At 37.0% G+C, this 27526-nt stretch overlaps 1 protein-coding gene across 6 annotated transcripts; it reads left to right on the top strand.

The window, feature by feature from the left end:
* Positions 1 to 1064: 1064 nt before the first annotated feature.
* On the top strand, positions 1065 to 27526 carry LOC110450613 (uncharacterized protein CXorf65 homolog). 6 transcript variants are annotated; one of them, XM_021498226.1, is made up of 7 exons: positions 1065 to 1147; positions 3686 to 3796; positions 6314 to 6446; positions 20193 to 20282; positions 24117 to 24233; positions 25897 to 25977; positions 26946 to 27526. In XM_021498226.1, the coding sequence occupies exons 4-7, from the start codon at positions 20207 to 20209 to the stop codon at positions 27101 to 27103; spliced, it is 432 nt and encodes a 143-aa protein (XP_021353901.1). In that variant the 5' UTR covers positions 1065 to 1147; positions 3686 to 3796; positions 6314 to 6446; positions 20193 to 20206; the 3' UTR covers positions 27104 to 27526. The 6 variants fall into 6 exon arrangements, with proteins under 6 accessions (XP_021353901.1, XP_021353902.1, XP_021353900.1 ...); XM_021498227.1 differs by lacking the exon at positions 6314 to 6446; XM_021498225.1 differs by lacking the exons at positions 1065 to 1147; positions 3686 to 3796; positions 6314 to 6446 and adding an exon at positions 8085 to 8278.

The raw sequence follows: 27526 nt of genomic DNA, 5'->3' as shown, positions 1-27526 counted from the left end.
AGTTTGGAGGAGGTAGTAATTAGGTCAATTTGGTCAATCAGCTGTGAACCAGCTAATTAGGTCACCAGGTAATTGTCAGGTCGATCACCTGTAATGATCTCACTCATTATCACAACATTACCTGTACACTTACCTGGATAGGAAAATAGGTCACCTGTATAATGTTGATAGTCAAGTTAGAAAATATGGTAATGTTATTTTAAATTATATAAAGTAGGTATAGTTTAATATTACATCTAATATACATGAATTACATGTACATTTATAAATATAAATATATATGTGGATAGTACAAAGAAAATGGACACTGTCTCACAAGCCACATAATATACACTGAACATTAAATATTTTCATGATTCAATATTTATTTTTCTGATTTTTTAAACCTATTAATGATAGTGTACTTCTTGTATACATTATAGAACTGACTATAAAATTGCCTTGTATTTAGCTTGTATATCATCTTTATCTGATCTGATTGAATCTAATACTGTAATGTATTAATATATTATTATAATAATACTTAATTGGGACTGAACTTTTATTCTGTATTTCATGATTTCTTTTAATGATACTTTATTGTTAACTTTTCATGTTTATTAATGTAGAATATGTAGACTGGGACCTGAGACTGTCATACCCAAGAACTATCCCAAAGTTGTTCATCAGACTGTGAGCTGATAATCTCATGTTCAGAAGTGAGTTCTCAATCACCTAACAGCATGGCAGAACAAGTAAGATAAAGTATTTGAAATAACCAAAACTACATGTTTAAATAATGAAACTTATAACTTTTTTTTACCATTTTTACCAAAACAAGGTTTAAGTTTTATAAAAAATCAAAATGCTTTAAAATATTTTGTTCAGTACAAAAATGTTGATTTCAGATGATAAAATATGCTAATGTTCCCCCGTGTGTTAGTGTTATGGTGTTTGTGTCCCTACAGTGTCAGGACCCTGTGTACAATACACAGTCAGGGAGCATGTCATAGAGCTTGGTGTGTATTGTGTTGTAAGGGAGATAACTCCTACATGTTAGAGAGAACTGTTGCTGGGGACGCCAGTGTAGGGCGGAGGTCTGGTACTCCAGCACACTTTATGGCAGACAGACGAGGTAGATAGATAAGGATGTGTCCTGTTCGTGTAGGTGAGTGGGAGGGGGAGGTGGCTCTTGGCAAGCTCCTGTACTACATATGAGGATCATAGATGAGCAAAAATGCAGGTCAAGCACTGTTAATAGTTGCAGGTTATTTCAGTATGAAAACTTTTTTAATTATCAAAATCATTATTTAAACTACTATGATTTACCATTAGTATACCAATATGTCTTTTTAAGAAGTGTTGAACTTGCAGTATTGTTCAAAAGCCTTTAAAAGGTGATCTCTAAACATTTTCATTAATAACTTGTAGCAATACATGTTTTTATTACAATTAAGAGATTCTGATACAGATGTTTTAATATTGGCAGGTCATATGTAGTTTGACCTGTGCAAATACTGTAGCTGACAATCACTATTACATTTTTGTTGCTGACATGTACCAGGGACAGTATACATGCAATCGCATAGTATTTGGTTCCATTTGGATATTTTTGCTTTAAGATACCAAATGTTGCCATACAAATTTGTAAATTTGAAATTCATTTCACAAAAGTTTTGAAATAACTTTTATCAACTTATATGTTTGTATATATTAACAACCTTGTTGAATATGTTGTGATCATTTATTTATTTGATAATTAAGTATTTAAATCAACAATTTCTAATGCAAGTTAAATGAATGACAGACATCTCTGCACTCTGTCATGTTTTGATATACTCTATATTGTCAATAGGACAAAAGACTTAACGAGAACAGAATTGTGAGTAAAGGTTGATTCTTTAAGAGCAGATATGAAAAAAACAATAGTGAAATCACTCACCTGTGAAAAACAGTTAGTTATCCATCCATGCGGAACATGTGTACACTATAAACCTAGACCTAGCTATGAGAAGTCCTGTAGCCTGGGGTGTTACCCCAGGGTTTAAAACTAAGGAACAGGGCTTGGGTAGTTAGATGTGATAAGTGGATTAGTACTGTACACAGAGTGGTGGTAATTGTAAGGTGTCAGTTAGATAGAGGAGGAGGAGGGCAATACACAACAGCTGATCATATATATATATATACTAAAAGGACATCTTCCACCCCCACTCCTCTCAGTCCCCACCCCATAGCCTGTCTCTGGATCTGCCAATGCCTTATTTTATTGCCATTCAAATGCTAACAGATACTGGACAGTACAGAATTTCCAGAAACTTTCCCATTTCTTTACTTTGCAAAACAGGTATATGTATTTACTATCACCACAGACTTAAATCTAATTCCGTGCTATCACACACAGGTATAACACATGCATTTTCTACATGTACTTAAGTATCACATATTAAGGTAATATGTATGTATTAACTATGACAAAGGTATTACATATGTATTTACTATCAAAGCAACAATTATATTTTTGTTGTTCATTCCCAAGCAGAAATATGCTGAATATATCGAGGTTCATTTCTGTGTTGTCTCATTATAACAGTCACCTTCCAAATGTACGAAACTTAGTATCACAGAGTTCCTAGTTAGTATCTTGACATTTTGATTAAGTAAGTAAAATTATGAGTTAGTAAGTCAAAAGTTGGGATTGAAAAGTTAATTTTGAGTTAGTGATAACTAGTCCTCTAGTACATTGAGACATTTATAATCACCTTACTTGTACATTGAGACATTTATAATCACCTTACTTGTACATTGAGGCATATATAATCACCTTACTTGTACATTGAGGCATATATAATCACCTTACTTGTACATTGAGACATTTGTAATCCCCCTACTTGTACATTGAGACATTTATAATCACCTTACTTGTACATTGAGACATATATAATCGCCGTACTTGTACATTGATACATGTAATCACCGTACTTGTACATTAAGACATATATAATCACCTTACTTGTACATTGAGACATTTGTAATCACCTTACTTGTACATTGAGACATTTATAATCACCTTACTTGTACATTTAGACATTTATAATCACCTTACTTGTACATTCAGACATTTATAATCACCTTACTTGTACATTAAGACATGTAATCGCCATACTTGTACATTGAGATATGTAATCGCCGTACTTGTACATTGAGACATGTAATCGCGGTACTTGTACATTGAGACATGTAATCACCATACTTGTACATTGAGACATGTAATCGCCATACTTGTACATTGAGACATGTAATCGCCGTACTTGTACATTGAGACATGTAATCGCCATACTTGTACATTGAGACATGTAATCGCCATACTTGTACATTGAGACATGTAATCGCCATACTTGTACATTGAGACATGTAATCGCCATACTTGTACATTGAGACATGTAATCGCCATACTTGTACATTGAGACATGTAATCGCCATACTTGTACATTGAGACATGTAATCGCCATACTTGTACATTGAGACATGTAATCGCCATACTTGTAACCTGATATATGTGTTATTGCCCTACTTATACTTAAAGATATATGTATTAAATCACTTATGTGTTCTGTTGCTGTCATATAATTTATTTATTACTTTTGATGCTGTTTCATAGTTTAGTTCATTTTCCAATATTACTGTGTTTTGTTTGTTTATTTTGTAGGTTGTACTATAACGGAGTTAAACCTGGAAATCATTGAAGTGTTACCTCCAGTCCTCATGCCTAGATGAATTGCTTGAAAAACAGGGAATAGAGCAAACAAGATAGCAGCAGGTAATATTCAGTAATATTGTAGAAAGGAGTAAGCAACTGTCTGTTGTAGAAGATATTTTATTTTTTACTTTTCCACCTCATTAGTGGAAGGGCATTAAGTGTCTGCCGTTTGTGTCAGTCCATCCACTGGTCTGTCCATGCGATTTTTTTGTTAGACTTCCTTTTCTCTGATACGATCCACACTTCACACAGTCACCGTATTTTATATGATGCTTTATCTTCAGAAATACTACACCATATGTCACATGTATGACACTGTGACCTATATTTTCTGCTTCACTGACGTTGGTTAGACTTTGCATTGAATTCAGCTCCACAAATCAAATGCCTGGTCGTTTTTGTTCAAACAAGAAACCTGCATTATAGAGCATGTATTAGCTCACCTGCCTGAAAGGTAAGTAAGCTTATACTGAAACGTGGCGTCCTTTGTCCATTTTTCATCAACTTCTTCTGTATAACCAAGAGGCCTATAGATGTCAATAGAGTGATCTTGACCTACTCTCAAATTCACAGAGGTGAAATGTGTAGATTCTGCTGATCATAAATAACCATAATGCTGAGGATCATGATGTTTCGCCTGTAGCATACTTGGGTGAATGACAATTAAGTTTTTCAAATACAGTACTAGTGTTAAATGTTTAAAATCTGTTTTAACAACTTCTTCTTAACAATCATGAGGCCTGGGGTTATGATATTTACCGTAACCTAGCGTGCTGGGTTGAAGAGCTATCAAGTTTGTTTAAAGGAATAACCTTGACTCACTTTCAGGGTCACAGGTCAAGCGTGTTAAAATATTTGAATAGCTATGAGGCATATAGTCATGATATTTGACATGAAGATTGGCTATAAGGTTTGTGTAAACAAATGACCTTGGCTCAATTTCATGTTCACAGAAATCAAATATGTTTGTTTAAACAATTTCTTCTGAATATGCCCTATAGAAAACTTTGAGGAAGGGCTTTCAAAATTAAAAAAAATGAATGACAGCCCTTTTTCAACGTCACAAGGGTAAAATGTGTTAAAACTTTAGCCATTTCTACATAATAGCCGCTGGGATTGTGGCTATCATGTTTAGTCAAATGAATGACCTTGTTTTACTTCGAAAGCTGCATGAGCAAAATGAGTTAAATTTTCCAACAAAGATCCATAAGACAATATAGCTTGCTTGCTATCATGTTTGTTTCAACAAATTTGAATTTGACCCACTTTGAAGGTCATAGATTGGAGATGTAATATATTTGCCAACAGCATAGAAAAACAGGTGAGCAGAACCATTTGTTTGGGAGAACACTTTCATCAAGGGACAGTTTGTCTTTGATAGAACACCTGTCTTGTGTGTAGACCTGTCTTGAAACACCTATCATGGTATCTGTCTGTCTTGTAGGAACACTTTTCTTAAGAGACTGCATGCCTATCTTGAGAAAAATCTTTTCTCCCAACATTCTATTTGATTGCCAAATTTTACTTGTCCATGTATAACAACTAAGTGAACATATGCTTAAAGTGTAGTTGAATCAATGCCGACCCCTTTAACAACATATGCTTTACTGGTAATTTGTCTGGTGACGGTGACAGAGTACAAACCATACTAATTGTCTAAATGTAACACATGAACACTTCACTGGTTGTACTGTATGAAATTTTAAACACTCTATAAAACCGTCTTATCCGGAAATATATATGACTTATTGATCTGATACTTATTTGCAGAGTTATTGCCCTTTGTATACAAACTTGTCCGGACAACTAGTACCTCAGGTTTCATCTGTTTTCTTTGAAACTTCCTTGTTACTGTCATCATATACTGTCCTACCTGTGTATAAGGTGTACTATTGATCTCATCATCAGTCACAGAGAAATGGTGTACTTGTTACAACTTGATATTTCAAACTTGCAGTGGCGTATCCAGAGGGTTGTTTGGGGCTTCAGGAAATTCCCTCTACCTCGAAGCTAGAAGGTGACAGTGATCCTATGAACCATTAAAATTTGCCACACACCTATCAAACATATTGAGTAATTTATTACATTTCTTCTTTCTTTTTGGCATCTTTATAAAAAAAACATTGAATTGGCTTCAAGATCTCCATCCTGCCCACTGCCAATATATGTCGGGGATCTGGAAACCCCGAATGCACACCAAGTGTGCTCCAAACTTGCATACTAGTCAGATATAGAACAGACACATACAATTAAATCAAATGCACATTTATTTAAACATAAGAAAGGACCAATAACTAATTGACTGCAGCCCTGGGACCCATGTAAAAATGTTGAGAACATCGGTCATTGTGCTCAGTCAAGCTTTGCCTGTAAGTCTTATAGTTCATTAATCTATCCATCGTTAAACACTAGTTCTTTGATACCTTTGATTGATTAATGCTGCTTTATCACTTTGTACAATTTCAAAACAGTAAAATGATCAACAATATTACGAGGAATTCTTTCTTACAGCATAATTTGTGGTCTGTTATGTTTTAATACTTAACTGTACCTTGATAAAGACCTCTGCATTTTCAGTTTAAAACCTGCTGCCATAGTTATAGAAGGCAACATAAATGGCATCTCTAGCATCAGCTCTCCAAAGGGAAATGTGACAGCACAAGATCAATATCCCTGTAGGAAAATCAACTTGTTGGAATCCTGCCTATAGGTAGGTACATGTATGGTCACTATCAGTTAACTTGGGAATCTCCTTGTCGGGTCCATAATTACTGATTGCATGAATATTTTGTCGTGTGATCTCATAGATGTGTATCATGACTATAGACTGCATGTCATGGAGAACTCTCAGATATTAACCCCAGAGTTCAAAATCATTGTGTGGGGTCAAGGACAAATATTGCTTATCTTGACTCTTTATACTCTGATCACCTGAAGTTTTGTTATGAAGCCTGTAGATGTGCTTATCAAGATTACACAGTAACATTATGTTTTTAAAGTCCCACCTCTGAAGGCCAAGGTCATGTCAAATGTCAAGGCTTCAAAGTTTATTGTATAAATTTGGATATCGCAACTAGACACAGTGTGTAGTGTAATCTCTAAGGTCTGTATCATAAATTCAAGGTCATTTTGATGGGGTCAATGGTCAAGTAAACTTTGTCTGGACTGATCATCTCAAGATGTCATTAAAAAAATTAAAACTTATACCTGTGCATGTAATGGTTAAACTGCTGGTCACATAGCACTCAGAAGTCTGTACCTATAAAGGTCAAGGTCATGGCAAGCCCTTCTGAAAAGGTCAAGGTCATAAATCAATGCTTTACGGATAGACCCTTCCATTCCATACTGCTGATCCCTGTCTTACTGTTTATTCATCTGGCCTATGCTAAGTTTATGTCTAATAAAATATCAATTTGTAGGGTAGTGCAACAATTATACTCAAGTTGAATCGACACATTTGTCAAAAACACTGAGTAAACATTAGTTTCAGCATTAAACAGCAATCAAAACCAAATAGACTGGTGTGGAAATCTTATGTTGGTATCTCTGACTGTTCTAGGCTTAACAGCCTGTAAGGTTTGGCTTGATAGAAGATGATGAGAGCTCCAAGTTAATTACCATGGTACTGACCTCATACCTGGTACATATCACCTGTCATTGCTGGCCCTGCATTTATCTGCAATAATAACGATATGGAAATTGAAATCCTGAAGAGAAATCTGGAGATCCTTTCAGGAGAACCAGAGACATTGTGAAATGACAGTACGCAATGACTTAATCTCAACCTTAAATATTAATTTGGGGTCTTAATTCTACAGCAGTCTATAGCAGTCTATGGACTTGTTTCAACCCCAATCAAGTAGTGAAGGGACTGACATTTCAGCAGCAGTCCATGGACTTAAATTAGTTCCTGGTTCCACTTGTATATAACATCTCATCTCTTGAGATTTCCTCAAGTCTAAGATTTCCCATAGACAATACATTGCTTGAGATTTTCCTTAACTTTGAGATGTTTTATACAAGTGGGCCCTGATTATACAGATGAGTAGCTGATATAAAGTGAATTACTGACAAGTCATGAGTTGGATAGGTTTGAGGGATTTAGCAATTTTCTGGTTCCGTAGGACCAGCTCTATTTCCAAGTCCAGCTGAGGGAAATAAGCCTGGTGGAAGGGAACCAGAAATTGTTTTTTCTCAAAATCCCATACTTTATATTTTTATTATATAAAAAGAATTGTTAAGTTTAAATTTGAAAAAAGAAATTTCTAGCCACAATTTCCAAAAACCTATCAGGAGCCATATATAATCTTTTAATATCATATGCTCTGTTGTCTTAGGTCAATGACAACTAGGAAAGGTCAAGTCAGTACAAGCTCCGCTCACCTGTTCGGTTAAGATTTGTACATGAGGAAGAAACAGAAACTACCAGTGAAGTCAGTCTGCACCCCTTGGAACTACTGAGGGAGTTAGCCAGCACAGTGTTTAGTTTTCATGCTAAAACACGGCTGAGAGAGGGCTAACTCCCTAAACAGCAAAGTCAAGGTAAAAGTGGAGATATAGTTAATTTAATGAGGTACTTTTGTACAGATTAAATAAAGGAGAGCTATATTGAAATGTTTTAGATACTGAGCAGCAGTGAGAATGGTTGTTTGATATCAGGGGGCTTGGTAGTCTAGTGATAGGACACCAGGCTCATGACCGAAAGGATGCAGGTTCGAGTCATGGCATGGCCCTGTGTTGTATCTTTGAGCAAGATACTTTACTCCGTTTGTTCCAGTCTACTCAGCTGTAAATGAGTACGTGGTTGGGCAGTGCTAGAAACGTAGAATGCTAGCTGTGAGCGCCAAAATGGCAGAACCAGCTGTATGCTCTCCAGGGAGTAGAGAAAGATATTGGCTGGGTGCAAAGGCCCTATTACCATGGATAATAATTTGTGAACCAATTTGAGATGACCTACGAACTAGGTTGTGATAAAGCGGTATATAAGAATCTCAAATTATTATTATTATTATTTCCTCCATATCAGATATCTGATATGGCATATCTGAGAAACTTTCCAAGAGACATGTAGTTCATGCATGAAATAATTTCACAATTATCATATGATAACCATTCTTATTGTAAAAGTTTATAGAACTAAGCAATACTGGTATAAGTCTTTGGTGCCGGGAAATTAATTGTTACCCATATCATATTCGGATTAAGTGTCATTGGCAACTTTGTTTCCTGAAAAGATTTTGATCAAATTTTGTTCAAAGGAATAAGAATAACTTTGATTGAACATACAAAGTTCAATTACACGAATAGCTCACATGAGTTCATGTGTCATGGTGCCAAGGTCAAGGGAAGGTCACCATTGTTAGCTCACCTGGTCCAAAAGATGCCATACCATGTTCGTCTATCTCTGTCTGTCTATCTCTGTCCGTCCATCTGACTGTCAGCATTTTATCCCCAATGACATTGTCTGGTGAATCATCAATTGGAATTAACTAAATTCAACTGGAAGCGTGCCTAAGTGATGGGATTAAAATTGTAGAAATGGAGGGGCTTAAATGACCCCCCCCCCGCCCCCCTGCATTGATATTCCATAAAAATAAACATTAGTCAAATATGTCAATTAAATTCCTTGTGTTTATTTTGGTGGTTCCATAGCATTCTTGAATCCACAAATATTTATACATAGTGAACATTTCATGTTATACAGTTACTTGGAAATAACCATACATACCATTGTTGAGTATGAAGAGACAAATACACATGTCATCAGTATGGCTCAAGGGTTTTCCCTGACCACTGGAGACTTTGTCATAACTTTGAAATAATTGAGATCCTCACCCTTTAACCATGTATACAGTTGGTGAGTATTAAGAGGTGATACACTCATGCTACTAGGATGACTCAGGGATACTGCCCCAACCTTGACGACTTAGTCCCTTGGTCATAACTTGGAAATGCTTGAGATCCCCACCATAAATGCCATTGCCGTGCATGATTTTCTTTTTTACAGATATGCTGACAGGATTGCTCAGGGTCAGCCCCCTCCCATAGAGACTTAGTCCCTGGGTCATACCATGGAAATGTTCAGATCCCAACCATTTCACCATACATACAATTGCTGAGTATGAAGAATAGAAAACACATAGCTTCCAGGATTGATCTGATTTTGCTATTGCTATGTAATTGCATTAACATTTTTGCAATTGTATAGCATGAAAAATCTAACACAGATATCATATTTCACGCTGTTGACTGCAAGGAATGAGTGCAAATATAGTTTTCTCTAATGGTTTGCCCAGTAGGTGGCACACCTGTATTGGCATGACAGGCACGTGCAGCTGGTGAGCTGGCAAGTTAGTTAAGGGCAACACACTGATCAGGATGAACAGTTTAATTTTTCATTTCATTTTTTTAATTTTTTTAAATCCTTTTATTTTTGAAGATTTTTTAATAGTACATAATACATTTACAATTCATTTTTCCATACAACATACATACACTCATTCCATTTCTAGTCATCAGCAAAAATTCTAACACTATATTAAAGATACATAATTTTTATTTTATGCTCTATGTAGTTAAAAGTGTAGCTGCATATAATTATGATATGTACTGTTTTTAAGAAAGAAAAGATTGAGAGATAGAAGAATTAAAGGAAGAATAGAATCAACATCGAGAAAGAGAACTTTAATTGATAGTAATGGACCAGGACGATGGAAGTTTTTGTGTAAATGTTATGAATTTGATAATTAAATGGCATCACTGGTGCAGGCCGGTGCATTGTGAACAGCCTATGGGTGTTTGTTGTTGCCACCTGGGAGGTGGGTCATTGGAGAAACGCTACCAGGATTGGCCTTTGTATCTGTCCCACCCCTGGCAACTTATGCTTTTATAACATGGAGGTTGTTGAGATCCACACCTCTTAATCATGAAGAGATCAACAATTCTCTCCTTACAGCAATATAATTATTATACAATTGCTTAGTATGTATATTTGGATACATATTTGCTTCCAATATTGGCTCCAGGGATTCGACCTATTCTTATTTGCAATACTAATTTCAATGAAAACATTGTGCCTTGATTGCTTAATTATCTAGGTGACCAATATAGGCCGCTTGTTATTCATAGAAATTGTTCAAGTGATTCAGTGTCATTACTATAGCAACTTTGTTTCTGAACAGATTTTAATGAAACTTTGTACAAAGGTCAAGTATGAGAAAACCTCAAGAGTGTGTGATTTATTGGACTGAATATCAAGGCCAAGGTCATTTTAACTTTTTATAATAATATTATCAAACAATGAATATCATTATATGTAAACATGGCCGCAGGACACTTATATTTTACAGAATTTTTCTAGTTCCAAAGACTGCCTCTTAAAGAATGGTTGACAGGGTTTTTATTTGTATTTGCCATGAAGCATTTCTGTGACAGGTAAACAATGTTGGATAAATGAATGTTGTTTTTGATATTTTACACAGAGGACGAGATAAAGCTACATATATATACTTACCCAGAGGACGACAGAAAAAGCTACATATATATACTGATCAGACATTGACAAATATTGTACATTTGTGCACTCCCCATCAATAGGGCCTGTGTCCCCCACCTGTTTTCTTTGGTATTCAAGTCTAAAAGTCCCCAAGTCTGAGAGTGCTCCATGATCAATTTGGTTGAGTTTGGCATATATGTTAATGTGATTGTGCATTGGGGACCTCAACCGTTTTCAAGTAATGAACCAGGGGTCAAATCCCCAGGTTTGGGACCACGCTCTTGTAGTTATCATGCTAAGATGGTCATGTTCATCTCTACATGCTCAGCAAGCAGTTATATGGTTGTAGATCTCAAACGTTTCCATGGTATCATCTTAAGGATGTACACCTAAAGTCAAAAAGTTCCTGTACTAAACTTTTTTTCTTATAAGGATTTTTGGAAAAAAGGAGTTAATGGCATAGTAGAAAATGCCAAAAAACATATATGTCCGTGTGTTCGTTTTTGTGCTTTGATCAGTCAAAGATACATATTTTACACAACATTTTTTAGGTGATTTTTGTGGTTTTGACCATTTGCAGAACAATTTCATACAATTTCTTCCAAGTGTGTTATCAGATATGTATGAATGTTTGTTGAATTGATAAAAATATTATTTTCTTTTAAATTATGGAAGTAAAATTTCTTAAACTTAATAGGTTACCTGACCAGTGGCGGATCCAGAGACCTATCTGGGGGGGTTTCCAAATTTCCTGGGGGGGTTTCCATGTTGGAAAAATTGAGGAAAGTGGTGAAAATACATGATTTTTAAAGAAAATTCTCAGAGTGGGGGGGTTTCCTGAAGCCCAAAAAACCCCTCTGGATCCGCCACTGCTGACCATAGGTCATGGTAACCTATTGTGATAGCCTTTTGTCCGTCGAATCTGTCGTGCGTTAACTTTTCCTTGTGAACATGATAACTTCAGTAAATGTTAACTGAGTTTGATGCAGCCATATATCAATAAGATCTCGGACGAGCTCGAAAATGGGAATTATTGGACAGTAACTTACAGAGTTATTGCCCTTTGTAATATTATTATTATTGGACCTTGTGAACACGAGAACTTGAGTAAATGTTAACCGAGTTTGAGGAAACTTTGTATGCAGCCATATATCAATAAGATCCCGGACTCTAAATGGGAATTATTCGACTGTAACTTACAGAGTTATTGCCCTTTGTAATATTATTATTATTGGACCTTGTGAACATAATAACTTATGTAATTATCAACCAAGTTTAATGAAACTTTGTATGCGGCCTTATATCAATAAGATCTCGGATGAGTTGGAAAATGGGAATTATTTGACAGTAACTTACAGAGTTATTGCCCTTTGTAATAATATTATTACACTATTTTGTATTTGACCTTGTGTTCACGATAACTTGAGGAAATATCAACCAAGTTTGATGAAACTCTTTATGTAGCCTTATATCAATTAGATCTCTGATGAGTTCGAAACTGGGAATTATTTGACAGTAACCTACAGAGTTATTGCCCTTTGTAATAATATTATTATTGGACCTTGTAAACACGATAACTGGAATAAATGTTGACGGAGTTCAATGAAACATTGTACGGTAAGTATTTGACGGTAACCTGCAGAGTTATTGCCCTTTGTCATTATATTATTATTTGTCCCTGTGATGTTGATTGACATTACACAAGAATAGATGTAAATGCATGTGGTACACCTTTTTTTCATTCATGGTGCATTTTTGCTACTAACAAAGTGCTATTAAAATTTTGTGCCTTATTTAATAAAACATTAATTCACGCTCTTACTTGTTTCTTTTAACCAAGAACAGAAGACATACAGTTACCAAGTTTGTTCAAAACAGATCCCTTGGGTCAAAATTGGAGTCGCACCCATTTATTTCAGTTATGGTGTTCACAGGGTCCAACAATAATAGAACTACCAAGGGGAATAACTATGTAAGTTGGTCCGGTAATCAAACTCATCCAAGATCTCATTGATAAGCTGCATACAAAGTTTCATCAAAATCGGTTCATATTTACTGAAGTTATTGAATTCACAAGGAAAAAGTAATGGACGATGCAGCAAGGTCACTCGGACCGACGAAAAGTATGAATTGGCCCCTGGATGACAGTCCTAATTTGAATCGGATGTCAGGTGACCGTTAAGGCCCATGGGCCTCTTGTTCTTTTAACTCAGAAAGGCGATTTAAGTTACCCCTATTAATTTTTTCACAATTGTTTGCAGATTAAACGCTTGATACAAAAAGTTCTGCTATCAAACACTTAATATTTAATGAATCAAAAGAAAACGTGTTTCTCTTTTTAAAACAGCCACAAAAATGGGGGGTCCGTGTGCTTCCTTTTTTGTCCCATTATTATTTGTGTTATTTACAGCAAAATTGAACCTGCTACAATTATAAATGGCGAAACAATGACAATTTAAGTGATCAATCAAGTGTCGAAAAAGGTGAGATTTTGGCCTTTTGTGAAGCGCAAAAAATACACATTAATACACATTTCAAAATGGCCGACGAAATGGTCATTTTTTAGAATTCTTGTAAAAAAAGTTCTACAAACAACAGGTATCTAGTTTTTAAAATTTATTTTTCAGATACATGTTTGCTTTTTAACTTGATCATAATTTGTTAAATGTTACGAAAACCGTTACACCAGATCAAAACGAGACTTGAACGTGATTAAGCCTCTAGAGGTCGACAAGATAATGAGGTAATATTGATAGAATAATCGTATGCTTTTCATATATAGCAATTGCATAACATGGTTATATGGTGGGATCTCAACTACTTCCATAATATGACGAAGTCCATAGGGTTGAGGCCGGGTCCCTGGACAGTCCTGGTAGCATGCATGTATATCTGTTCCTTCATGCCGACCCTGTGTGTATGTGGTTTTATAATGGGGATTATTTTTAAGAATGACAGTGTACATTCAAAACTTTTTTGGGACCATTCCTCCAGCACCAAGAGTTTTTTTTTATACAACGTTGAGTCCTCTTGGTCCTAGGATGCGCCAGACCAAATATGGTCACAATTCGTTAAGACATTTTGGATAAGTAGTGTTTTAAATGAAAAGTTGAAGATGAAGGAACGACAGCGCGCCACGGCATAAGCTCACTTGCAATTCGAGTAGGTTTGTTAAAAATGTTACCTGGTGGGCATCATATAAAACTACAGTCTATATACTTTGCCACAAAAATTACCAGATAAACCTTCCATGTATGCGTACCAAATGGGCCACAGATAAAGCTTCACCTGTGCACTTACCCAGAGGATGACAGATAACGCTACTCAGCCATCTATCAATTGGAATAAAAACGCTCCATTAAGTGGGCAAAAAAGGAAATTGATTTCGCGTCGCTAAGTAAAAATCGTTTGAGCAAGACCAGAGATTGAAAATCACCTGCATTGCTTCACAGTACCACACAATGTGTATCGGAAATATTGTTCCATGAAATATAGACCAATGTGGTTGATTAATTTATATATATTTGGAAATCAATTCTAGAAAAGAAATTGCTTTATCTTTTGTCATTGATTCTGCACCAGTAAACTGGGATCGGCATTCCACTCCTACCGCCGAGGAGGTTGCTCAAATCTATGGAAGAAACATACAAGAAACACGTGGATATATAGATGATGAATGGATGGTGTAGAAACACATTGAGGTAAGATGATGATTAGCCAATACAACACACTATTGACACATCACTTCATTTGTGGACGCTTTGGTTCAGTTGGGTTCCCGTACTGTTAACGCTGTGGACGCTTTGGTCGCTTTGGTTGAGTTGGGTTCCCATACTGTTAACTCTGTGGACGCTTTAGTTCAGTTTGGTCCCCGTACTGTTAACGCTGTGGACTCTTTAGTTCAGTTGGGTTCCCGTACTCTTAACGCTGTGGACGCTTTGGGTGAGTTGGGTTCCCGTACTGTTAACGCTGTGGACGCTTTAGTTCAGTTTGGTCCCCGTACTGTTAACGCTGTGGACGCTTTGGTTGAGTTGGGTTCCCGTACTGTTAACGCTGTGGACGCTGACAAAGAGAAACATTTTCTGGTATACAGCTGACGTGAACAGTCAATGTTATGAAGAATATATAACAAAAACTACACAGAAGAACGTATCTGGAACGGTAATGGTTCATTTTCTATCCGACAACATTCCAGAAATCTGATCGAATCGAACATCTTGACATTGTGCATTGATTAGAGATTCTTTTGTCGTTATTATTGGGTCTATAGGCTGGATTTCGAGTGTTCTTGTTTAGCAGGCAGAAATCGACATATTGTATTGTGAAACGTACTTGACACAACTTCAACCACGTTACGCCTCTAAATCCGTGTGTTGGTTACAGTTGCTGTATAACAGGGCGTCTATGAGCCATTCTAGTCAACAAAAACTTAAACAATAGTCGGTACGTACAGTAGCAAACAGTATACTGAATTTAACATGAACAAACGCTTTATTGACAAACTCTGACGAGGACTGTTCCCACGTGGCACGCGTTTCGGCCATTGTGTCGCTGGGAGTATTGTCCAGTCTATTTGTTTAGTGGTTACACAAGCGTGTGCTGATACACAGTACCTAAGGGTAGACTTTTAACATCTATAGACAACAGCACTACTACATAACGGGACGGGTAGCATCAGAGTGTGAAGTAGAGGTTTACATGTACCTAGACGTACAACTTATATACCCGAGGACCATTGACTGGGTTACGTACATAAAATATCTACGCCCGATGACGCCACCTGAAGATTAACGGGTTTATATGTTACTTGGATTTCGGCACGTCCGAAGCCTGACTGTTGAGTGTTAGTGAGAGACGTATACACTGAACGACAAACTCAGTTTTGTCGGTTTCGTTTTAGTGAGGAACCATGTGTGGATCGTAATTTGGATTATTCGCTAAAAGGACCAGAATGTGTTGATTTATAAAGAAACATACCTAACGTGTGCGCGGCGTTGAATACTGCCGAAATGTTTGTTATTGTGAAATATGGAGGTAAGTTGTGCCCCCTTAGACATGTATTTTTGTGCCGGACGGGCGCCTTCCTATCAGATAAGATACCCCGTGCTGATTGTCATTGTTACACAGATAATGGTCAGCGATAGCTCTTTTGTCCCGTCCTATACTCCGATAATGCTCAGTCATTGTCCTTTGTTAATACACTGCAATGTTATATGCCTTATGTGAAAATTAATTTCTTGAGTCTTAAAATTTGATACTAGCACATGGTATTGAAAACAATGCAACACATTTATGTATGATTCTGTAGAGAAAACTGAAACGGATTGATCTTACAAGTTATGATATGATCAGTACGGGTTTGTTTGAACTCTTTTGTACAGAAGCGCATTCATAAATCTGTATGCAACAATTATGATGAGACATATGGATGCAATTTTATTATCTATGTTCTAGTGTTTCAATAAGACAACCTTATATTGCATGTCGCGTTTCTCTGTCTTTGAATGTCACCAGTCTTCTATACAAAACGTATTTTTGAAAAACCGATTGATCTTGTCTATAACATTTAGCTTTATCACGGACTTTAATCTAATTCCGCGGCTTTATATATGTCCAAAGTAAAAATACTTTACAGTATCATACATTGTCTACTCGAAGTATAAGCGTAACATAGCTACCCTCTTTAACATTTTTATCATACCATGCATGTGTTTGTATTTAGAGATACTCTAATTAATGTTTCTCTATCGTGTTTGTATTTAGAGATAATCTTATTAATGTTTTTGTTCTGTCGTGTTTGTATCTAGAGATACCCTAATTAATGTTTTTCTATCGTATTTGTATTAAGAGTAGTCCGAATTATTCTGACGTTTTATTGACATTTTTCATATCGGTCTGTCGTCGATTAACGACAGACCGATATGAAAAAAGTCGATAAACCGTCAGAATAATTTGGACTATATTAAGAGATACTCTAATTAATGTTTGTAATCTATCCTGCACGTTGTATTCAGAGATACACTGTGTATTTTTTTTCATGGTATGACGTGTTTACAATTTCAGCAATGTCCTTGTAACTCGTAACCTTTAACACAAATCTATTTGTCCCCCGTTATCTACGTAAAGCTAACGGGTCGGTACCCTTACCGTTAGGTATATCCTTACATAACGTTCATTAAGATACAGATCTTCATTTAACAGGTGTCACTAGATACATATCTACCTATAGACTCCCCGAGGTTTACCGTAACCTTGATAGCCTCAATTACCTCTTTTTAGTAGTGGCACGGTCCATAAAATACACACTTTATTATTAATTAATTTCGAAATTAACCAGTACAATCTAATTTTTAAGATATATCTAAAGTGGGTTTACTCATCTTCCTTCTGTTTCAACAACATTTAAGAACAGTTTGGATGTCATCCTTTTTCGCTCCTAGCATCCGATGAGTCCCAGAAGGACGAAACAGCTGTATTGGGCAGTGTAGTACTACCCTGATGTACTGTGTCTATGACCAGGTTTCGTAGGTGCAATCTCAGTCATGTGTCTTACGTTCGACTTAGACAGGTATTTCAAGTCAAACACGATGAATCGATGTTACCCTTTAACCTGTATTCAAGCGATTCAATCCAGGCATCGACCAATTTCACGCACATCCATTTAACCATGATAGTTTACTTTAATTTAAACGTAAATCATCTCGGCTTTTAATCGATACGGTGTTTGTAAGTGGTATGTACGAGGTCTGTTAAATGACGAAAACTAGCTTACCTCCAATGGAAATAATACATAACATAAATGCTAGCGGCTTTTTTTCATTTCCAATTACAAGTGTTTCGAGTATATACAACCAAAACAGATTACTATCGCACTAATAGATCTCACGTGTCTGTCTAAAGAACGAAGTTTCTGACTAAACAAATATTAATTCTGATTATCTGGCGGTAAAAGGATCGACCCTAAGTGGGCATGTTTTTGATATCCGCACAGGCTTTACATATTTTTGACGAACGGGTTTTTTGATTTTTTAATCACGTTCTGCAGAAATTACAAAGTGTGTTTGTGGAAAGGAGAAGCCTGATTATTTTAAAGAGTCAGTTCATAAACCTTACTAGGCGTGAACGGGAGGGGAGGGACGTATGGTAAGGACAAAGGTCCTGTGTTCCGATGACTGTCGAACTAGGTAGGAGCTAGGAGGTCAATCGGAGTATGTATTGTATGTACTATAAAAGCGATAACCCAGTGTGAAAACGCCAGTGATTGACAAACTCTATAGGTGTACTATTGAACAGAAGGTTCGTATTTACCTTTCAATCAAAACCCTCATGGCATGGATACTGATTAATTAACTTATTAACACCGTCATTACAAGTATGGTTAACTTACAAACGTGTTCATCTGAAATGTCAAACTATGTACGGTTCGTGCTATTCATAAAAAAAACATAAATGGGAAAACAGTTCTCCCGTATTCCTTGAAGAGATTGGAAAATACATTTAACTGTTATAAAACACAATAAAAATGAGAGGAATATATATTTAAAACATCGAGCAAAGGCTGTTCCTACCACTTAGGTTTATGTGTATATGGGCCATAGATCAATACAGGCTCAACTAATTAATAAACAACAAACCGACAGTGTACAATCCCGTACCCCTATGCCTACCCTGGTATTACGTGTTAAACGGACCAAAGGCTAATTTATAATGTACTATACCATTTATATGGTCGAAGTTACCTGTCTGCTAATACTAAATGCTATCTCGCTATATCTCGATCGTATATTGCGAAAAACGCCATACAAACCACTCGAGCTTTTATTCGATAAGTAATAGTTATACATAGAATTTTTAAGTTCATGTCGAAAGTATCGATATTTTTACCAATTTAGACCATTAAACACAATTACCTGTTAAACAATGCCAGTACGCTTACCGCACACAATGTACTTAAGGGCTATCCGTATGATAATATTGGAGTTGATTTGTTCTAATTCCAAACAGTCAACTGATGAACACTATTTTCTCAAAATAGTTTACTTCATAAACATCATTATACCTTTCAAGTTAACTAAAACTTGTATATGATCCGTTTAATCAACGGTAGGCGGAACTTCCAAAATAATGATACAGATACAAGTTTCGGAGTCATACTGACGGAAATAAATGGAGTCTGACCGTATCCCTACATGTCATTCTGTAAACATGCACGATAGTAAAGGCAAAATGTACCGACGAACAAGTTTGTCATCACGAGCGTTTTATCAGTTATAAGTGATACATACTTACCCTTTATCATCTCTTCAATAGCCTCACCTCGTTTGATTTGCAATATAATCCATAATTTAAAATCGTATCAGAAATAAAAAAATATTATTTAGAATAAATCAATATCAAAATAAATTGTCAACTCAACAAGTCGTTTCGCAGACACACTTTCCAGTTTAGAAGCTTTTATGTTTCATCGTTCACATTTCATCTTACTGACATTTTTGCACACTAAGTTTTCTATGGAACGGTAATTGTTAGTTGTCAGAGATGCTGATATTTTGGAAAACGACGACCCCCCCCCCCCCTCCAAAAACCAATGACAATGATATAATAAACAGTGAACGACCATATGATCAAGCTCGTTAATAGGGAGGGATATTTTTTCTGTCTTGGCCGTACTCTGTCAGTTTGACTACATATATGACATGATAACGTGTGTTTGTTTTACTCTTCTAAAATATATTGCAGCTTTAAATTTCTTTCCTTTTTTTCTATATTAAAAACAAGTACTTTATGAAACATATACCAAATTATAGGAGAAGACTGATATACGCAAAGCCTGTTGTCTTATAGGTTGCTCATACATGTGTGTCAATTTAAACTCTGTTTCGTAAGTTACATTGCATCGTATTAACAATAAAATATGTTGAAATGAACATTATAATATATACTCTGTTCGCTGTTCCGTAGATCACCAGAGCAGGATGTTCAACGCTAACTGTAGGAACGAGGTGCTACTACATCACATTAAGCGTCGGTGTGAGTGTGTGGATCGGGAAGGTGAGTAAAACAAAACGTCGGTGTGAGTGTGTGGATCGGGAAGGTGAGTATAACTAAACGTCGGTGTGAGTGTGTGGATCGGGAAGGTGAGTATAACTAAACGTCGGTGAGAGTGTGTGGATCGAGAAGGTGAGTATAACTAAAGCGTCGGTATGAGTGTGTGGATCGGGATGATGAGTATAACTAAACGTCGGTGTGAGTGTGTGGATCGGGAAGGTGAGTATAACTAAACGTCGGTGTGAGTGTCTGGATCGGGAAGGTGAGTATAACTAAACGTCGATGTGAGTGTGTGGATCGGGAAGGTGAGTATAACTAAAGCGTCGGTGAGAGTGTGTGGATCGGGAAGGTGAGTATAACTACGCGTCGGTGTGAGTGTGTGGATCGGGAAGTTGAGTATAACTAAGCGTCGGTGTGAGTGTGTGGATCGGGAAGTTGAGTATAACTAAACGTCAGTGTGAGTGTCTGGATCGGGATGATGAGTATAACTAAACGTCGGTGTGAGTGTGTGGATCGGGAAGGTGAGTATAACTAAGCGTCGGTGTGAGTGTGTGGATCGGGAAGATGAGTATAAGTAAGCGTCGTTGTGAGTGTGTGGATCGGGAAGGCGAGTATAACTAAGCGTCGGTGTGAGTGTGTGGATCGGAAAGGTAAGTATAACTAAAGCGTCGGTGTGAGTGTGTGGATCGGGAAGGTGATTATAACTAAACGTCGGTGTGAGTGTGTGGATCGGGATGATGAGTATAACTAAACGCGGTGTGAGAGTGTGGATCGGGATGATAAGTATAACTAAGCGTCGGTGTGAGTGTATGGATCGGGAAGGCGAGTATAACTAAGCGTCGGTGGGAGTGTGTGGATCGGGAAGGTGAGTATAACTAAGCGTCGTTGTGAGTGTGTGGATCGGAAAGGTGAGTATAACTAAACGTCGGTGTGAGTGTGCGGATCGGGATGATGAGTATAACTAAATGTCGGTGTGAGTGTGTGGATCGGGATGATGAGTATAACTAAACGTTGGTGTGAGTGTGTGGATCGGGATGATGAGTATAACTAAACGCGGTGTGAGTGTGTGGATCGGGATGATAAGTATAACTAAGCGTCGGTGGGAGTGTGTGGATCGGGAAGGCGAGTATAACTAAGCGTCGGTGGGAGTGTGTGGATCGGGAAGGTGAGTATAACTAAGCGTCGTTGTGAGTGTGTGGATCGGGGAGGTGAGTATAACTAAACGTCGGTGTGAGTGTGTGGATCGGGAAGGGGAGTATAACTAAACGTCGATGTGAGTGTGTGGATCGGGAATGTGAGTATAACTTAGCGTCGGTGTGAGTGTGTGGATCGGGAAGGTGAGTATAACTAAGCGTTGTTGTGAGTGTGTGGATCGGGAAGGCGAGTATAACTAAGCGTCGGTGGGAGTGTGTGGATCGGGAAGGTGGTTATAACTAAACGTCGGGGTGAGTGTGTGGATCGGGATGATGAGTATAACTAAACGCGGTGTGAGAGTGTGGATCGGGATGATAAGTATAACTAAGCGTCGGTGTGAGTGTATGGATCGGGAAGGCGAGTATAACTAAGCGTCGGTGGGAGTGTGTGGATCGGAAAGGTAAGTATAACTAAAGCGTCGGTGTGGGTGTGTGGATCGGGAAGGTGAGTATAAGTAAGCGTCGTTGTGAGAGTATAACTAAGCGTCGGTGTGAGTGTGTGGATCGGGGAGGTGATTATAACTAAACGTCGGTGTGAGTGTGTGGATCGGGATGATAAGTATAACTAAGCGTCGGTGGGAGTGTGTGGATCGGGAAGGTGGTTATAACTAAACGTCGGGGTGAGTGTGTGGATCGGGATGATGAGTATAACTAAACGCGGTGTGAGAGTGTGGATCGGGATGATAAGTATAACTAAGCGTCGGTGGGAGTGTGTGGATCGGAAAGGTAAGTATAACTAAAGCGTCGGTGTGGGTGTGTGGATCGGGAAGGTGAGTATAAGTAAGCGTCGTTGTGAGTGTGTGGATCGGGAAGGGGAGTATAACTAAACGTCGATGTGAGTGTGTGGATCGGGAATGTGAGTATAACTTAGCGTCGGTGTGAGTGTGTGGATCGGGAAGGTGAGTACAACACCAGTGCTTAACCTTTGATCAATTATCATTTTTGTTTAATTGAGTATGACTAAGCGTCGGTGTGAGTGTGTGGATCGGGAATGTGAGTATAACTTAGCGTCGGTGTGAGTGTGTGGATCGGAAAGGTAAGTATAACTAAAGCGTCGGTGGGAGTGTGTGGATCGGGAAGGTGGTTATAACTAAACGTCGGGGTGAGTGTGTGGATCGGGATGATGAGTATAACTAAACGCGGTGTGAGAGTGTGGATCGGGATGATAAGTATAACTAAGCGTCGGTGTGAGTGTATGGATCGGGAAGGCGAGTATAACTAAGCGTCGGTGTGAGTGTGTGGATCGGGATGATGAGTATAACTAAACGCGGTGTGAGTGTGTGGATCGGGATGATAAGTATAACTAAGCGTCGGTGTGAGTGTGTGGATCGGGAAGGCGAGTATAACTAAGCGTCGGTGTGAGTGTGAGGATCGGGATGATGAGTATAACTAAGCGTCGGTGTGAGTGTGTGGATCGGGAAGGTGAGTACAACACCAGTGCTTAACCTTTGATCAATTATCATTTTTGTTTAATTCGGTGGAATTGCTCAAATTGGGACTAACTATTCACCTCTTCTAGCCGATAGGTTCTCATCTTCTTGTGAAGCTAATTAAAAACCAACTTATCCTTTTATTTCACATCCTTTTATACTAACGATGTTTTGTCATTGAAGAATATAATTTTCGAGAACTATTGGTATTTCATGGTCATTCGTATATTTGACTACTGTCGAAATACGAACGCAGCTACATATATGAGAAAAGTTATCAATATTGGACATTTTGATTGTTGTAATCTTTGATACACATTGTTATTATAAATGAAACAACATAACTGAAAACTGTAATATAGAACTTTTCCTGAATAAATTTGAAGTCATCGGTAATTTGTCTTCAATGTGATTTAATATATTTTCCACACGAGGTCAACAAATGAATTCAGGAGCATTTTGCAATTGAGTAAGATTGTTAATTGTTACCTGTTTGTGTTACATGAACCTTCCTACAATAAAGACAGACAGTTAATGTTTTCTGAAGATTTGTATAGAGACTAACTAGTAGGCATTGCATCATGATTTGTTTAAACAATACTTATACTACGATCTACAAGTACTTTTACTTATATTTTCAACGGGATAAATATTCTGTATCATCGATCAAACCAAATATAGTCGAGACTTTTTAGTCTAGTTTTCGATATATCGGGTTTCACGCTATCCGGCAAATAGTCCATGGGAACATGTTTGCCTACGTTAATTTGACCTGCAACTGTTTCCCCGGCCGGTTATCATATTTACGATATTTAAAGATTTGATATAGTGCCCAGTATACCAGTAATGATTGTTGTTATTATTTAAACAATGATTGTGCGTTAATTTCATGTATCAATTTATGATTTCGATATTTTGTTATATTTCCTTTTAGTCCATAGTTCAACGGAGCAATACAAAATAACGATAAAAAGGTTCATTCTTTGCTGCAGTGCAAATGAGAAGACAATCAATGAACTTTTTTTTTATTTTTTTTTTATTGCAACAATACTTAAAGAATAATTACAGTAAAGGTGATTTCGTCAGTGCTTTACATTTCACATATCTATTATATGGGTTATGCCATACCACTACATAAGAGTCACGGAGACATCCGAGTTCAATTACTAATATCACAATTCGATGAACACTAATATTTTGCTGTATGATTGAAGATGTGGTGGAGCTATCGGACGAAAAGGGCGTGGTGAAGAACCTTCGGAACTTCCCGTGTGACTACGGCAGCGAGTACCTAAAGGAACGAGAGACTCTCATACTCCTCAAAGTAGACAGTAAGTAGTTTAGTGTGATAGTAGGATATTTAGTTGAATAGCTATTTATTTCTACCCCAAAAGCTCGAGTTTGACGGCCATCGATAACTCAGTTGAAAAGAAGTAAATACGTTTCTAATTAATACGTTATCTTAAATCCAAACTTTATCTTGAGAAAACCAATCTTATTTATTGCGTCATCCGTTCTATTATTTACGTTTGTATTTTTAAATAGATAGAACCTAAACATAAGCAGCCAGTTCACTTGTTTCTCATGTTTTAAGTGATTTCTCATGTTTCTCATGTTTTAAGTGATTTCTCATGTTTCTCATATTTTAAGTGATTTCTCATGTTTCTCATGTTTTAAGTGATTTCTTTCTTTGGATTTCTAGTTGGAGTTAATTGATTCGGTTCATAACCGGTCATGACGTCCATTCGATGTTGACTTATACGTCAAATCCATTAATCAAAACGAGACTTAACAAGCGTCACGGTACATGTGTATATTGTCCATTTGGTCTTTTTCATCAGACCAAGGTTGCTTTCCAAGAAAACTATTTATCTTGTTGATGTTTTCAATTTGAAATTCTATTGCTTAGAGCTATTTCCACGTGGAGATATCCCTGTCTATACAAGCACGATGCATTTTTTCGTTCCTTTCATTCCCTTTCCAGATTTACCGTTGAACATGTCTGTGAAAAGTCGTTATATCAAAGCCCATTTATAGCAACTTCACCATGAATATGATGTTCATATCATTAATAAGTGATCACCAATGTCAAGTTGAAATACTGTACAACACAAAACAATATTGTCAACAATAGCATTTGTCTAGATGGAGACACAACACACACCTGTAAATATTAATATTTTATAGAAGTACATTAACACATGAAATTCTTTTCTTTTTCCTGTGTGAGAACGTGTTTTTGTATATGTACAGTACGTGTATTACATGAAAACGGCTGAAGACTGATTTTATACAGACTCTTGAGGTGTTCTATAATAGAAGAAATGTACACAATAGTCACTGGGTGGTGTGAGGACGTTACACAATACAAACGAACCATAGAAGTAGAGACATACTTGTATCACGGTCTGGAGTTTTCGTGAATGTTTTCCGATTTGTTTGTTTCCACCGCCAGAGCAATAGCAGTTATATAGCAAAACATAGCAACTCGTCGATAGGTTTGAAATGTCGGTGAGGGTACTGGAATCGTTGTATTGTTCTCAGTCTGAGGAAGTATCTTTTTGTAGTACACTGTTGTGACAAAATGAAGTTGACATAGGTCAGGTCTATTGGGGTTGTAACTATTTGATCAGGTCTTAATCTGTAGGCTGGCAGATTTACGGGAGCTGTGATTACTACAAAAGAGTTCCGGGTTTGTATGCTTATATGTTCACTGGCGATATTTGGTTAGGTCGTGTCTTTTGTTGGGAGGTCTACTGGATTGTTTTCATCACTTGATTAATTTCTAGTACGTGTGTTAGTATATCCAATTTCGTTGTCACTTTGTTTGATAAGGTCTTGGTTTGTACTGGTAGTTTTTTATTTGATACATTTCTGTTTTGTGTGTCGGTATGTTTACTGGCGATGACACTACATTTGATAAGGTTCGTTGTTTGTGTTGGTAGGTCTATTGGAGTTTTTTCGTTGATAAATTTCTGGTTTGTGTGTTGGCAGATTTATTGGAGGATCATGAGTGTGATCGTATGGTGTACGTCCCTCTCCTTACCGAGCTGGAACACAACAAAGAATTCACAGGTGAGAGCTCATTTCGTACAATTCTCCTTAACGAAAAGCCTGTTTACCACAGGGATCGTTTGATCACGATCTCTTTGTAATGGTGTTTACTTGTATAAAGACAGCTGGATATATGAACGGTTTATTTACCTGCTTCTATTTGCTTAAATAATTATTACCGATAACTTGAGACCAATACTAAATAGCAATATATAAGGTGGCAATACTTCGGGTTTCTAGAACGTGGCATCACACTCTTACCTATTCTTATTACACTCGTTTTGCTTTTGTGATGGTTTCTTCCGACCTGTATTCATTCGTGGAGCTTTCAAGCCGCATGTAATAAACAATTTCCTGTTTTCCTGTTTGATTTTGTCAACCCGTAATACCGTATCAAAGCCCTTAAATTAAGTGTATGAAAACTACCCAAAATGCAACTAACGATAAATGGATATTCAATAGTTGGTACTATAAAAATGATGTCATCGCTCCTAAAAGATGCTACGGAAAATTAATCCAATTTGAATGTCAAACAAAATTAAAATTATGGTAAAATGTTGTTTTAAATAAAATGAAGATGCCAGTTTTTAGTCCGCAATTTCCTTTCATTAGAACAAAACCAGTTCTATACATTTAGCTAACAAGGAATCAGACGCAATTAATATCGATTATACATAAGTCGACATTTATAAAATAACAAAGAGATCAAAGAACTTTTAAACGACTCAACAGTATTTTAGACCTATTTAAATGTAAATTTCCACATTTTTTGGCCCCTGGCATCACCAATGAGTCATAGAAAGACGAAACAGCTGTATACTATACAGGTAGTGTAATGAATTTTTGACACACTATCTTTTTTCAGATTTTATAGGTGTAATCAGATGTGTGTGTCGTCCATTTTTCGTTCGCCCTAAGCTCGGGTGCGTGACGTCAACGGACAAGTATACATTATGTTTAATGACAGCTTACCTCTTGTTTTTCTTCAGATGCCCTGAATCCCAAGCAGGAGGTCCGACCGACATCTTCCATGGATGAGGACGGGCGTAGTCACAAGAAGAGCATCAAAGGAACGTCTGCTGCCTCGAAGGGTGGGAAAAAGGGAACAGATTCGAAACGGACGTCCGCCAAAAGCCCAAGAAGATAGGAGTCATATTCAAATGTAATGATGAACATGCATAACCATCCATTTATCTAAAAATGGTGCATCGTTACCTCATTGAAGGATACATTCGTCACAATCCGTCATATCCACACGAAAAAAGATTCCTTTAAACAATTTTCAATGATAAAATGAGAAAAACGTTGGAAAGTTTTTATAGCAAATATCGTTTTTTTTTTTAATTGATGTGACTCATAAGAAGACTCCAGAGAAACACATGATAAGGGCTGTATTGTGTTAAAGGACTTATAAAACGTGTGACGTGGCGACCGCCAATTTAGAGTGGACGTTGTTGTTGGTGGAACAGTTTATAGATTAACTCATTACTACTAGTTGATGTTAAATGTTTTGTCATTCTTTTTGAAACATTAGTTAAACATGATTTTGACAATAAACTATAAATATGTA

The sequence above is a fragment of the Mizuhopecten yessoensis genome, unplaced genomic scaffold (genome assembly GCF_002113885.1).
Source record: "Mizuhopecten yessoensis strain PY_sf001 unplaced genomic scaffold, ASM211388v2 scaffold5365, whole genome shotgun sequence".
In the NCBI taxonomy this organism is placed as follows: domain Eukaryota; kingdom Metazoa; phylum Mollusca; class Bivalvia; order Pectinida; family Pectinidae; genus Mizuhopecten; species Mizuhopecten yessoensis.
The sequence above is the reverse complement of the archived record's forward strand: the minus strand, read 5'-3'. Positions and strand labels throughout refer to the sequence as shown.

Coding starts and splice junctions, on each gene's coding strand:
- LOC110450613 (XM_021498223.1), top strand. CDS start 16,241: ATGTTTGTTATTGTGAAATATGGAG. Junction 20,283..24,116: donor TGAGTGTGTGGATCGGGAAG/GTGAGTAAAACA, acceptor GTATGATTGAAG/ATGTGGTGGAGCTATCGGAC. Junction 25,978..26,945: donor ACACAACAAAGAATTCACAG/GTGAGAGCTCAT, acceptor GTTTTTCTTCAG/ATGCCCTGAATCCCAAGCAG.